Below are 14,964 nucleotides of genomic sequence, written 5' to 3' on the forward strand. Positions count from 1 at the left end.
CTAAGAAAACACATAAAGCATTCCCAGAGTAGCTGTAGCTGTCCAGGGCCAGGCTGGAGCACCCAGGGATGGTGGAAGGTCCCTGTTGGTGGCAGGGGGTGGGAACTGAATGATTTTTAAGGTCCCTTCCAACCCAGATCCTGCCAGCACAGGCGTTCCAAGGCTATCCCAATCCATCTAGTTCAGCCTGGAAAGATGTGTAAATAACAGCTGAGGGGAAATGACAGCTCTGGGGACAAAAATAAACCAAGATAATGGTAAAACACAAAGGCCGCAGATGTTCTCAGTGCCTGTAACGTGTGTTTAAAACTCTTTCTAAAGCACTGAACTGCAATATCTGGATGGGCAAGAACCTCAAACCAGCACAAACAGGCACCCAGCTGATGGGTGAAGCAGGGAGAGGCAGAGAAAAGTCCCTGGAGAGAAAAAAATTCCCCTCATGCAAGTCTGAGGTCTGTTTTGAATGGCAAAATCCAGGCCGCTTTCAGGGCACACAATGGCAGCCAGACTCGGTTATAATGGAAGTGATGAATCTCAGCTTTGGAGAGGAGGGCGATTCCTAATCCCTGGCCTTGTGCGGGCAGGAGCAGCTCGCTCCCACCCCTGCTGGTGGTGCCTTAGCATTTTAACTTCTGTATTGTTCACGTGTTTGTAATCCTGCAGTTCTTTAGTGCAGAGCTCTAAACCCCATGTACAGTGTGAGCTGCTGTCTTTATGTTTTGGTCAGACACAGCAATTCCTCTCCAGGCCTGGGGATCAAGGACACTTCACTGCCTCAGGCCCTGAGGAATTTAAATAAAAGTGAGTTAGGGGAGCAGACTTTGGGGTAAATGACTTCATTACCTGGAGCTGTAATTGGAGGATTAAATCTCAATCTGCAAATGGAACAAACTGATAAAAGTGTGAAAACCCGTGACCCGTGCTCCATTTTTGGGTGGGCTTCACCTGCCTTAAATGTACCTGAAAGCTCTTCAATAAATACAACTGCTTTTAATTCTCTTAATTTTGTCTGGCCTCTCTTTTTAGGTAGCCCCAAAAAGGCATCACTGGAAGCACCTTGGGTTGGTTTGACCTCTGTGAAGCCACACGAAACAGAGGCCACAAGAGATCACCCCACCCCTTCTCCTGGGCTGAGGGTTGTGTCAGGGCCAGTTCCTGAATTCCTCAGGACACTCCAACATCTGATAACTCTGTTAAATAACTCAGATTTTTGCTCTCACTCTTGGCTGTGGCTGACAAATCGAGGCTTGGCTACAAGAGCCTGGTCTAGAGGTGAATCTTGGCTGTAATTTGTGTACAAAAATGGCATTAAACACCTCTCATGTCATCACTGTTCCTGTCCACGGCTGAGCTGAGGCCTCTCATGGATTCAGACACCTCTGAACCTGTTGTTTCTTTAGTTTAGGCGTAGGATTTTCTTCAAACACGGCATCCCCACTTCAGGCCCTTCTCTCAGTTCACAGGAAGTTCATCTAAAACCCTCAGTGAACGATGTGGTTGCTGCGTTGTGTCTGTGGTGCTCGGTGGGCGGAAGATCAGGACTAATTAACTTCATTTAGCCACGCCGCCTTTTGTTGCCTGTCCTGTGGCAATCGAGTTCGGCTCAGCCAGCCCCACAAACCCAGATGTGCTCCTTGCCCGGGTGATTCCTGCAGATTTATCTGCAGCAAATCCACCGCCTATGGAAAATTAAAAACGAGATTAAGGAGGGACGGGATTGATGGCAATCCTGCTGCTGCTGCTGCTGGTTATGGGATTGCACCGCTGGGTTGGGTTTGTTCTTCCTGCAGTGCACGCACAATCCTGCCTGGAAATCCTGCCTGGAAATCCTGCCTGGAAATCCTGCCTGGAAATCCTGCCTGGAAATCCTGCCTGGAAATCCTGCCTGGAAATCCTGCCTGGAAATCCTGCCTGGAAATCCTGGAGTGGTTCGGGATGGGGAGTTTAAATTCAGCTATTCCAGCCCTCTGCCCTGAGCGGGGTCACCTGGCACCAGGCCAGTCTGCTGGCCCTGACCTTGGATGTTTCCAGGGGTAGGAACATTTCCAGCCAAACCTCTCTGGGCAATCTTTGACGTTGTTTTAACACCCTCACGATTAAAAAATTCTTCCCTGACATGGCCAGATGCCCCTGAGGTTGTCACAACCCTCCTGAGCTGGTATCACCTGTCCCAAGTGTTTTCTGAGCACCCATCCTCACTCAAATACGAGGAGCAGGCAACATTTTCTTCACAGAAAAGGTGGTTGGATATTGGAATGTGCTGCCCACGGAGGTGCTGGAGTCCCCATCCCTGCAGGATTTTAAGGAAAGACTGGATGTGGCCCTCAGTGCCAGGTCTGGGTGACAAGGTTGAGCTGGGTCACAGGTTGGAGTGGATGGTCGCACTTTAGAAGGGACATTGAGGAGCTGGAGCGTGTCCAGGGAAGGCCAGCGAGGCTCTCAGAGGGCTAAAAATGGCTTTTGAGGAACAGCTGAGGGAGCTGGGTCTGGTCAGGCTCGAGAAGAGGAGGCTCAGGGGGACCCCTGACAGGAGGGGGTGTTCAGCTGGGGCCTGGTCTCTTCTGCCGCGTCTGCAGTGAGAGGGTGAGAGGAAGCTGAGACGGGAAATTCGGATCAGATACTGAAAAACTTGGGGTGCTCCGGCTCTGGAATGGCCGCCCGGGGAGGGGATGGTGGCCCCATCCCTGGAGGAGCCCTGGCTGATGCGGTTTGGGGGTGCTGAGCTCATCTTCGAGCTCTCCCCAGCCGCGAGGATTCCGTGGTTTTGGGGTCCCTGAGGTGCTTCCCAGCCTGACAGAATCCAGGGATCTGAGGAGAGGGGAGGACACACCCCGGGTCACCCACCCGGAGCAGCCGGGGGGGCCGCAGGGGGTCAGGGGGTCAGGGCAGTGTCCGTGCCGTGTCCGTGCCGTGTCCGTGCTGTGTCCGTGCCGTGTCCGTGCCGTGTCCGGTGTGCAGGAGAGGATCAGGGCAGTGTCCGTGCCGTGTCCGTGCCGTGTCCGTGCCGTGTCCGTGCCGTGTCCGTGCTGTGTCCGTGCCGTGTCCGTGCTGTGTCCGGTGGGAGGGAAGCGGTCCGGTTCTGTACTCCGGTTCTGTATGTGGTTCTGCAGGAGGCGGCTCTGCGGTCACGGCTGCTGCGGCGGTGCTGCCGGAGGCGGATCGGAGCCGTGCCGGGGCTGTACCGGGGCTGTACCGGAGGCTGTACCGGGGCTGTACCGAGGCCGTACCGAGGCCGTACCGGGGCCGTACCGGGGCTGTACCGGGGCCGTACCGGGGCTGTACCGGAGGCTGTACCGGGGCTGTACCGGGGCCGTGCCGGGGCCGTGCCGGGGCCGTGCCGGGGCTGTACCGATACTGCGGGAGGCGGGTCCGTTCTGACTCACTGCCGTGCCGGGGCCGTACCCGGGGCTGGGCTGTGGCCGGTGCCGTATCCCCGGTTCTGTGCCGGTGCCGTGTCAGGGCTGTAGCCGGTTCCGTGCCGTTGCCGCGGGAGGCTGGGCTGTACCCGGAGCCGTGCCGGTTCCGTGCCGGTGCCGTGCCGGTGCCGTAGCCGGTGCCGGTGCCTCGGGAAGCCGGGCGGTTCCCGGTGCCGGTGCCGCGGGAAGCCGGGCGGTTCCCGGTGCCGGTGCCGCGGGAGGCGGGCCGGGCCGGGCCGGGGGGCGGGCGCTCCGCTGTCTCGGAGCCGGCGGGCGATGCGCTTCCTCCGCTGAGCGCAGCGCGGCCGAGCCGGCAGGATGACGGTGGAGTTCGAGGAGTGCATCAAGGACTCGCCCCGGTTCCGGTAAGCGCGGGGCTCGCTCCGGGAATGACTCGGGGAGGACGGGAGGACGGGCAGGGCACCGCCGGGCCGCGCCCGGGCAGAGGCAGCGGCCCCGCGGCCCCGGGCCCGCGGATGGGCTGGAGCCGGGGCCCAGCGAGCACAGCCGGGGATGCCTCCGGCCGCAGGCGTTGCCCTGCCGCGCCCGCATCCCTCCCGCATCCCTCCTTCCCGTTCCCCGCATCCCTCCCTGCCGTGTCCCCCATCCCTGCCCGGACTCCGCATCCCCTCCCGTGCTCCGCATCCCTCCCGCATCCCACCCTCCGGAGCCCCACATCCCTCCGGAACCCCACATCCCTCCGGAACCCCACATCCCTCCCGCATCCCTCCCTCCCGCGCTGCGTTCGGGCTCTTGGCAGATGAAAGATGAGGGATTCGTCGCCAGCGCCGGATCCCGTTGGGATCAGGGCGAGCGGGCATCACCCCGCGGGCTCGGCCGGGCGGCGCTGCCTGGAGCCGCCCGCCGAGGAACACACTCATTTTCCATGCGGTCACATTCCCGTCTCTTGGAGGGTGGATTTTTTTTAAATTTTTTTTTTTTTTTAGCGGTTTTTGAAAGAATCTGGGCTGTGACAACAAAGGCTCCGGCTTGGCTGTGCTCTCGCATCAGGCCGCTGTGGAAATGCCCGGGGCTGGAGGGGGAAGGAGCCGCCACGCTCCGGGCGCTGATTGTGGACGGATGGATCGTGTCCATTGTGCCGGGAGCATCCCGGGATGGGCTCGGATGTGCCATCGAGGGAGGAGCGGAGCAGCCGCGGGGAGCGATCCCCGCCGCCTCAGCGCCGTGTCTGCATGAGCGAAACGCAGACAAAAGCCTGCAGGAGAAATTTGGGCTGTGCGTGTGTGTGTGTGCGCGCAGGGGAAAGGAGCCGGCGAACGGGGGGAGCGGGGCTCTGCTTCCTGCAGATATTTCGTGTCGTTCCCTCTCGGAATTTTTTTTTTTTTTTTTTTTGTTACAAAACCCCAGCTCGCGTTTTGTTGGAAGCGCGTTTGGAAGCGATTCCCCGGGCTGCGGGCTCCGTTCGGGCGGTCTGCGGCTGAGGCTGGGCTCGCCGCTTGTGGCTTTGCGCTGGTTTTTGGGGAGCTGCAGGCGACACAAACACCCGGGCGAGCGGCACCTCCTGCGGGCCGGGATGTGGGAAGGGTCCTGCACGTGGCTCCATCGGAATTCCGCAGGGAGATCCCGCTGCTGGCAGGTGATGGGCGCCGTCCGGTGAGGTGACAGCTTTGTCCTGCCCGGGCTGCTGCTGGCGCTTTTCCAGTTAGGTAGGAAACCCTTGCTTTAATCCTCACTTAGCATCAATAAGGATTTACCCACCCTTTCCCCCCCCCCCCCCCGTCACCTCCATTATTATTTAATTTTATTCTATTTTATTTCATTTTTTCGCCTGTCATTCCATCCCATTGTGCCGCAGAGCATGTGAAGCGCTCGGTGGCACGCGGCCAGAGCTGTGACTTCACTGTCCAGATGTCCCACATGGCAGTGACCCTTCTCCTGGTGACGTCAGCCTTGATTGATGTGCTTATTTATTTATTTTGTGGTGCGTCTGTGTGTGTGTGTGCCCGTGCGTGGGCTCGGGGCCAAGTTTCTTAGCATGCAGGCAGCATCATTCTGCTCTGTCTGCTCCGTCCGTAAAAACAAAACAGCTCTCAGAGCTCTCCCTTGGACCTTTATCAAAAGCCACTTATTTAGGCCTGGGATTATGAACTATTTCCCCCCGTGGCCAGACACAGTCGGGCTGTTCCAGGGAGAGCGGGAGATTGGGGCTGGAGGAACGAGCTCGGGTTATGTGCAGCAGGGAGATATTCCAGCAGGGAACACCTCGAATGTTGGGAAATCCTGACGGCAGAGGGGAATGGAAGCGAGCTGAGTTATCCAGACTTTGCACCTCGAATGTTGGGAAATCCTGATGTTAGGAGGAAAAAGAAGCGGCGAGTTGAGTTGTTCAGATTTCGCACCTCGCACGTCGAGAAATCCTGACATTAGAAGGAGGAAGAGAAGGGAAGCGAGTGTAATTATTCAGGCTTTCTCAAAGGCTGCGGGGTTTAGCCTCTTCCTGTATTTTCCTTCCTTCCTTCCAGGCCTTTAATTAGTTCTTTTGTTGTAATTATTTGTTGGGAAGGCAGGAGAAGCTTTGGATGTGTGTAAGGGACGGCGCTGCTCCCACAGGACGTGGCACGCCCCTAAAATATTACAGCTATAAAGAAGTAAAATATCGTGATATGTGCAAAAATAGAGATAAAAATGAGGTGAGAGAAGACTCCATGCTCTCAGCAGAGACTCAGACAGCAAAAATTGAAGTCCTTTGCTGTAGGAAACTTTGTGGAAGAGACAAAAATTTAATCCAGGTTTCGCATCCCAGTGTGGAATCACTCTGCTTTTCCTGCTGCGTCCTCAGAGCCCCTCTGCGCTTCCCACGGAAGGTTTGTGCCATTTTCCCACCTGGATTGATCTCCTCCGTGGAGAGCCTTTGGAACAATCACATTTGTCTTCTGTTTGCCACACACAGGGAAGGGAAAAAAAAACCCTCCAAAAAAAAAAAGAAATTACCCAGGGTGAAGCAACACCGGATTAAACATCTCCCGATAATTAACAATCACCTCCAACTCCGTGCCAAATCCATCCTCAGAACGCCCTCACTGCTCCCTGCTTTATAAATTCCAGTTCCTACAAAGAAAACGATATTTTAAAATCATTTTTTCAGCGTTTTAAATTCCGTGATTGAAAGGTGTCTGACCTCCAGCTTGGCAGATAAAGCTGATTTCTGCCAGGCATCTTGCAGAGGCGTGTCTGCCACTCGGGTAAACAGTTTAATGACCTGGCAGGACCTGTTCTTGCACATCTGAGTGCAGCCCCAGCAGATAACTGTGGCTTTTATCTCCCACGAGGAGGGCTTTGGGAAATCTAGGAACACCTTTTTGGCTCCTCAGGGAGCCTGGAGTGCTGCAAAAAGGAAAAAAAAAAAAAAAAAAAGGACTCGTAGCCATCCTGACCCTTTAAGGAATGGCCTGGATGAGTAAATCTGATCATTTGGGGGATTTTGTGATTCATTCTTAAAAAAACCCCAACAAAATGAAGCCCAGAGGAGCTTTGTCCAACCTCGAAAATTTCCAGGGGTGGAGGAGCCTGGAAGAGCCCAGGCTGGTGGGGCTTGGAGCAAGCTGGGAGGGTGGGAGGTGACCCTGGAGGATTGTTGGGGATCCTCCCAAACCCATCCCATCCCATCCCATCCCATCCCATCCCATGGATCCCATCCCATCCCATGGATCCCATCCCATCCCATCCCATCCCATCCCATCCCATCCCATCCCATCCCATCCCATCCCATCCCATCCCATGGATCCCATCCCATGGATCCCATCCCATCCCATCCCATCCCATCCCATCCCATCCCATCCCATCCCATCCCATCCCATCCCATCCCATCCCATCCCATCCCATCCCGTGGCCCTGTGGCGTTGTCACTCCAGGAACATTCCCAGGGGAAGAAGGAACAAGTGACAGAGGCTGGGCCTCCCCAAAAACCCCAAATTCAGGAACTCCCCAAAGGTTCCTTTGTTTCCATTAGTGACCCTGCTGATGTCACTGCTGTTATTAACGAGGATGATTAATCAGCCCTGCTGTGGAGGCCAGGCTTCCCGGGGCAGGGATGAGCCAGAGCTGCTGGAATCTTCTCCTGAGGAGCCTTTGGGATGGTGAAAATATCCCTGCATGGACGTCCAAGCCTCAGAGCCGCTGAATCTCCCAGACTGAGACAAAATTTGGGAGGAAAACTTCGAAGGCCGAATCCTTTAAAAGGCAGATTTAGCAGATTTTTTTTTTTTTTTTTTTTTTCCAGCAGCAGCCTCTCTCCTGATTGGTCCGGGAGAAAATCTTGGAGAAAAAAAAAAATTCGATTATTTCGCAAGCAAAGCATTCACGGACATGAAAAAAAAAAAAAAAGAATAATAATATTAAAGAATAAAACTCATCATGGCTCTGAGGGTTTGGGATTGAGGTGCCAGCCGGGTCTGGGGGGGCCAGCTCCTGTTCCCCCAGCCCTGGCAGGCTCGTGGCCGTGGATCAGACATCCCCAGGATTTCCTGGAGCGCGGCTTTCATCAGGCTCTGGCCCAGGGATTTGTCTGGCGCTGCCTGCTCCTTGCTGGGGCTCTCCTTAGGCGGGGAAAGGCGCAGGGACGCAGCTCCAGCTCCGGGGAAGAGGCAGGGGATTGGAAAAGTCGCTCGCCGGAGGAAAGGGAAGTGGAAAAACGAGAACGTTTGGGAGGTGTTTTCTAGCTCTGGCCGGGGTGTTTCAAACAGAGAGGGAAGAATTAAAACCCTGAGTCAAACTGATGTGGCTGAGCGTGATAAAGAGGTGGAATTAGGTGAGTTTAGATCCAGCAGAACCAGTCTGAGCGCTGGGTGAATGTGTCAGCAAAGGCCTCTGCAGGGAAAAACATTCAGCGTGATGTGTGCAGCTGACCCTGAACACCAGCACCAGGCAGTTTGAGGGCAGCCAAAGTTATTCACTTGCTACTTAACAGCAGATTGGAATTACGGGACGGCCGGGGTGCTCGTCTGTTGAGCCAGACCCATGTGACAAACGGATTTCGGCATTGATTTGAAATTGGGTTTTGTCACCGAGACACACAAAGCAGTCACACGCAGACAAGAGATTTCCGCAGAGGTCCTTCTGATCCAGCTCCCAGCTGAAAGAGCGGAGAGAAGAGACCCCTTTGTTTATTTTTTACTTTTTATACATTTGTGGGTCTAGCAGAAGATTGGCTTTTTGGGGTTTCCACCCCTCGGCCTCAGTGGCCAGACCAACTGTCAGTTACAATTGTTTTCAGGTTAGAAATGTGCAAACAAAGGACAGAGAATGAAAAACAAAGGATTTGTTTATGTTACACCTGTGGGAAAGGTAGAAAACTGCTCTAATATTGTACAATAACTAAAAAGATCTGACTCCATTTAAGAAAATCAAAAGGCTCAGAAAAACCAGGGTAACAGGTTTTGTTGCACAAGGCTTCTTGTGGAGGCAGGGTCCCCAATATCGCTGACAGGACACCCACACAGAGCCCAGCTCCTGCTCCAGCAGCACCAGGGAGGAGGAACTGTCATAAAAGCAGCTTGAAATTACCTGGATCTGTCCTAATACCTGTCTTTATTTCTTAGCTCTTTATTTCTCCTCTCTTTGCTTCTTATCTCTCTATTTCTTATTTCTCTCTTCCTTATTTCCCTATCCTCTCTTAATCACTGCATCTCTAAAGTCAAAGAGGCAGAGAAAGGGGAGAAGTCAAAGTGAAAATGTCACCCTGGAGCTGCTCCTTCCTGTGGTACCGACCAGGAGACGCTGCCCCGGTTACAGCTGCCCATCCTATGCTTCCAGACCCCAAATATCTCCATGGGAAGCTTTCCCTATGGAATGAGGATTTGTTCCCTCTCCTGGTTTTGTCTGCCATCCTGTCCACCCAAACCCCAAATATCTCTGTAGAAAAATCTCAAATATCTCTGTATGAAGACCCCAAATATCTCTGTGTGAAGACCCTAAATATCTCTGTGGGAAGCTTTCCCCGTGGAATGAGGATTTGTTCCCTCTCCTGGTTTCCAGTATCCAACCTGTACATCTAAATCCCAAATATCTCTGTATGATGACCCCAAATATCTCTCTGGGAAGCTTTCCCTGTGGGATGAGGATTTGTCCCCTCTCCTGGTTTCCAGTCTCCAACCTGTCCATCCAAATCCCAAATATCTCTGTGGGAAGCTTTCCCCGTGGGATGAGGATTTGTTCCCTCTCCTGGTTTCCAGTATCCAACCTGTCCATCCAAATCCCAAATATCTCTGTAGGAAAATCTCAAATATCTCTGTATGAAGACCCCAAAAATTTCTGTGTGAAGACCCTAAATATCTCTGTGGGAAGCTTTCCCCGTGGAATGAGGATTTGTTCCCTCTCCTGGTTTCCAGTATCCAACCTGTACATCCAAATCCCAAATATCTCTGTATGATGACCCCAAATATCTCTGTGGGAAGCTTTCCCCGTGGGATGAGGATTTGTCCCCTCTCCTGGTTTTGCCTCCCACCCTGTCCATCCTAAGGATCTCTTTGTGAAGCCCCTAAATCCATTTTTATGTGAAGCTGGTGAGAGTGGAGCCTGGAGGATCCCGAGGCATCAGAGGCTGATGAAATCCCCTCCAACTCACTCCAGCAGCTCTTTGTTCCGTTTCCCTGCGCTCGGGCAGGGGATGGATCCTGTGCAATAATTCATGTCTGTGATGACAAAGCACCTCCAGCGCTGAGGGATCCATCCTTTCCTCCTGCTGCTTCCTTTGGGGCCGGAGAGCGCGGAATCCCAGCAGCAGCGGGCTGGGAAGGCAGGAGCTGTGCGACAGGAGCCGTCTGCTCACCTTCATCCCACATCCCTGCAGCCAGGATGGGAATTGTTTTGGGGCCTCAGCAGCATCATCCAGCGGAGAATCCTTCTGCCTGGAGGGTTTTCCTGCTTTTCCTGCTGTGCCCGAGCGCTCCCGGTGACACAGCCCGGGTTGAGCCGGGGGTGTGTGCGCAGCTCTGCTCCGTCAGGAGGGCGGTTCAGCCGTGCCCTGTAATCGCTGGATAAGGGATAAAGCGCTGCTAATGTAGGGATCAGGGAGCTGCAAATTCCATTACAGCTCCAGAGTTCATTAAACACACGCTGGAGGATCCTGTGGGGCCCTTTTCCCAGTGATTCTGGGTTTGTGGGACACATCCTGGCTGTGCACAGGGGTGGGATGAGGCTGGAGGTTCCCAGTTTGGTGTCAGGGACAATTCCTGGTTTGTGGGACACATCCTGGCTGCTCAGAGGGGTGGGAATGAGGCTGGAGGTTCCCAATTTGGTGTCAGGGTGATTCCTGGTTTTTGGGACACATCCTGGCTGCTCAGAGGGGTGGGATGAGGCTGGAGGTTCCCAATTTGGTGTCAGGGTGATTCCTGGTTTTTGGGACACATCCTGGCTGCTCAGAGGGGTGGGATGAGGCTGGAGGTTCCCAGTTTGGTGTCAGGGTGATTCCTGGTTTTTGGGACACATCCTGGCTGCTCAGAGGGGTGGGATGAGGCTGGAGGTTCCCAGTTTGGTTTTGGGGTGATTCCTGGTTTTTGGGACACATCCTGGCTGCTCAGAGTTTGGGAATGAGGCTGGAGGTTCCCAGTTTGGTGTCAGGACAATTCCTGGTTTTTGGGACACATCCTGTCTGCTCAGAGTGAGGGAATGAGGCTGGAGGTTCCCTGGTTGGTGCCCGGGCTCAGCAGGGAGCAGCTGGACGCCGGGAAGGGTTTGTGCCCGGGATGGTTTGAGGGGAGGAAGGCTGGGAGCTGTAACCAGAGCTGCACGAGGCGTTTTGGGCTGGCTGCAGCTGTCCCTGGGCTGTCCCCGAGTTTGTCAGGCCAGGCTGTGCCCGGCCACACAGCGCTAGTTTCATAATCAAATTACAAAATCACTTCAATTCCCGAACCCAAACCAACCTGAAACTGGGCTGGAGAAGTCCTGGAGTGCTGTTCTGGAGGAAGGAACAACCCCAGACTTTGGAGTCGGAGGCTGTTCTGAACCAGCACTGGCCCCTTTAAAGCCTGGTTTCATAACTATGAAATTTCAGCCACAGGATGAAATTTTCTTTTTTTTAATTTTTTTTTTTCTTTTTTTGCAGCAGGAAGGCCGCAGAACCAAGAGGGTTTTTTTTCTGGCTTTGCTTAAAATCCACCCAGGCTGCTGCTGTCTGGGAGAGCTTGGTTATCTTTGGGATAAAGAAAAGAGCCCTTGAAAGGGACCTGCAGTCCGAGTCTGGTTGCATTTTGAGGACAGGACAAAATGTTTCTGTGAGCTCGAGGGTTTTCTCTCGCTCCTTTGCTCGCAGCTCTCCTCTCTCTCAGGGCTGGATTGTGATTCCAGGCGTTTGCTGAGTGCAGCTTCCCAAGTGTTTTGTTGGGATTTGTTGGCTCTGCCCAGAGCTGGGCTGGTTCCTATCGAAGGTAAAGCTTTGCTCCAAAAATGAGGGTGGAGGAGAGGAAGTGATAAAAAAACCAGAATGCTCCTGTAGGGGAAGGAAAGAGAACCAGGAGCAGGATTTGTTCCCTCTTTGACAGCAATTCCAGGCTTGGAGAGAGAAGGGAAGGAGGAAACGGGGCCAGAACAGGAAAAATGAGATTTTTTTTTTACCTTTCAGCAGCTTTGTGATTGCTGCTTTCCCGTCTTTGGGGCGCTGCAGAGTTAAAATCGTGGAATGGGCAAGGATTTGAGGGGCAGAATTCCCTGCCTGGGGGGTGTTGGAGCGATGGGAATCGTGTTCCTAAGTCCCGGGCTGTGGGGGGAATTGGGGGTGAATTAAAGGGGAATTGGGGGTGAATTAGAGGGGGATTGGGGGCGAATTAAAGGGGAATTGAGTGTGAATTTTAGGTGAATTGGGGGTTAGTTGGAGGTGAATTAGGTGAATTAGACATGAATTGGGGTGAATTAGAGGTGAATTAGGGGTGAATTCGGGGTGAATTAGGGGTGAATTAGGGGTGAATTAGGGGTGAATTGGGGGTGAACTGGGGGTGAAATCGGGGTGAATTGGAGGTGAATTAGAGGGGAATTGGGGGTGAATTGGGGGTGAATTAGAGGTGAATTAGAGGTGAATTTGGGGTGAATTAGAGGTGAATTGGAGGTGAATTAGAGGTGAATTTGGGGTGAATTAGAGGTGAATTGGAGGTGAATTAGAGGTGAAATTGGGGTGAATTTGGGGTGAATTAGAGGGGAATTGGAGGTGAATTAGAGGTGAATTAGAGGTGAATTAGAGCTGAATTAGAGCTGAATTGGGGCTGAAGCACAGACTGAGCTGCAAGGGACCCACGAGCACCCTGCAGTCCCACTCCCAGCCCCGCAGGAGCTCCGGGCTGTGTCTGCCCCCCTCCCTCTCGGCAGGACCCCCCAGGACAAGGCAGCAGCGCCGGGATAATGAACAATCCTTGCTGCACGGATGCAGGCTGATCTCCTGCAGCTCCACTGCATCCGTGCAGCTGCAGCCAGCCTGGGCCCCGGCCCCTGTCCTGCAAACCCAGGGACACAAATTCCCCCAAGGGTCAGGGCAGCGCCGAGCCAGCCCCGCGTGTGGCTGCGGGAGCTGGTTACTCCTCACTGCTCCCCAAAGCAGCAAGTGAAGCAGGAGAATTGCCCCTGCACAGCTCCTGGGAAGGGATCCCGGGCTTTTCCCCGGGTGGGTGCTTGCTTTGGCGTTTTGGGGAGGGTTGGTGTTGAAGCAGCGCATCCACAGGTCGCTTTGTTTCTGATTATTTCTGCGCGTCGCCGTCTCCTCCGGCCGCTGTTTTTGTAAAGGACAAGAATTCAGCTCAGAGATTTTGATTAACAGGAAGGAAAGACTGGGGAAAAAAAAAAAAAAATAGAAATAAAAAACGCTGGAGAGGCTGTAGGTGTGTTCTGAACCCGCGGGGCGTGAGGTTAACCAGACAAACGCGGCGTGGGACGTTCTCAGAGCCTCCCACGCCGCAGCTCCTCGCCTCGCTTCACCTCCTCTGCAGGAAAAGTCGACTTGGCCTCCTCTCCTTGAGGGAAGGGAGAGCGTTCTGCTGTGTGGGAATTCCAGAAAATTCTCAAAAATCTTGTGCACGCAGGCCCAAATACAACAACAACAACAACAAAGAATACAGGGTTCCACCTGTAAAAAAAAGCTTCCAAGTTTAGGGACCACGAGTGAAAATGTGAGTTTGTAGTTTAGACAAAAATACATGAAGCTGAGTAGCGGAAAGTTTTAGAGTTTAAAGTTTAAGATGCAGAAGCAGTTATAAAGGTTTGTGTGTCTTGAGATGATTGATCAAGAGAGTCCAGACGTGCAAAGCAAATTAATTAGGGATTGGTGTGCAAGTAAAAACATTCTTTGTGGCAGGAGTTTATTGGCTAATTAACCTTTGAAACACCTTGTAACTCGTGGTGTGGTGACCCCTGAGCGAGGACTTTCAGCTTGAGGTGAAGATTCTCGCCCTTTGGTGAGACTGCAGCAATGAAAAATGGTTTAAAGCATCTCGAAGTTTCTCTTAAAATCCCGGCGCTGCTGCTCGGGTGGAGCTCAGCATCGCTGATGCTGCTGCAGGAAAGGGGGAGCCGGGGGGGTTTTCTTGTTCTCCTCAATTCCCTGAGAGTGCAGGCAGGGACAGGGACAGGGACAGGGACAGGGACAGGGACAGGGACAGGAGAGGAGAGGAGAAAACGGCCTCAGCTGCACCAGGGGAAGGTGACAGCGATGCCTTGAGAAGGCTGAGCTGAAATAGAGACTGGGCAGAGCTGGAGAATAAAGCAGATATTTACTGAAAGGCCTTTAAGGTACACCTTGGGCAGGACAAGAGCAGGGCTGCACCCAAGGTGGAGGCAAAATGGGCACAAAATGGGCACAAAATGGACACGAAATGAGCACAAAATGGACACGAAATGGGCACAAAATGGACACAAAATGAGCACAAAATGGACACGAAATGGGCGCAAAATGGGCACAAAATGGGCGCAAAATGGGCACAAAATGAGCACAAAATGGACACGAAATGGGCACAAAATGGGCACAAAATGGGCACAAAATGGACACAAAATGGACGCCCGGTCACCAGGTCTCACACTTTTATAAGTTTTGCTCCATTTGCACATTGGGGTTTAGTTGTCAATTCCAGCTCCAGGTTATCCAGTCCCATCCTTGTTGTTCCTCCCTTCAGCCACCTTTGTTTGTGCTTTTGGGCCTGAGAGTTGTACTCGATGTTTTTGGTATCCATGTGGAACAGGATTTGTTCTGTGCCCTGCTGTGTGCAGAGCTGAGTGACGCTGAGTGTGAGCTCAGAGCTGCACCCTGGGCACCACAGAACCTGAAACACAGCGAAGATAAAACTGAAGGCGTCAGTGGGCTTCAGGAGGAATTTCTCTGTGGGAAGGGCTGGGCAGGCACTGGAGCTGTTTGGAGGTGTCCAAGGAAGGTTTGTGACCGGGTGGGGACAGCTCGAAGCTTGGTGGCCTTCAGGGCTTTCCCACCCGGGGGTTCTGTGACCCCGGGGTTGGGTGACCCCCGCGTGTGCTCATCCCACACATTCCGGCGGGATCCTTCCTCATTCCAGAGGACTGCAGGGCTGATGGCACAGCTCACGGGTGGCGGCGTCCCGGA

At 53.6% G+C, this 14,964-nt stretch overlaps 1 protein-coding gene across 1 annotated transcript in view; it reads left to right on the forward strand.

The window, feature by feature from the left end:
• The first annotated feature begins 3,683 nt into the window (after positions 1 to 3,683).
• The window catches only part of ACAP3 (ArfGAP with coiled-coil, ankyrin repeat and PH domains 3), a 69,007-nt gene continuing 57,726 nt past the window's right edge, over positions 3,684 to 14,964 (forward strand). The window contains exon 1 of the mRNA XM_040084740.2: positions 3,684 to 3,781. Coding sequence (XP_039940674.1) covers positions 3,735 to 3,781 — 47 coding nt within the window. The 5' untranslated portion in view covers positions 3,684 to 3,734. The remainder of the gene's footprint in view (positions 3,782 to 14,964) is intronic.

This window comes from Hirundo rustica, chromosome 22 (genome assembly GCF_015227805.2).
Source record: "Hirundo rustica isolate bHirRus1 chromosome 22, bHirRus1.pri.v3, whole genome shotgun sequence".
NCBI classification, from domain to species: domain Eukaryota; kingdom Metazoa; phylum Chordata; class Aves; order Passeriformes; family Hirundinidae; genus Hirundo; species Hirundo rustica.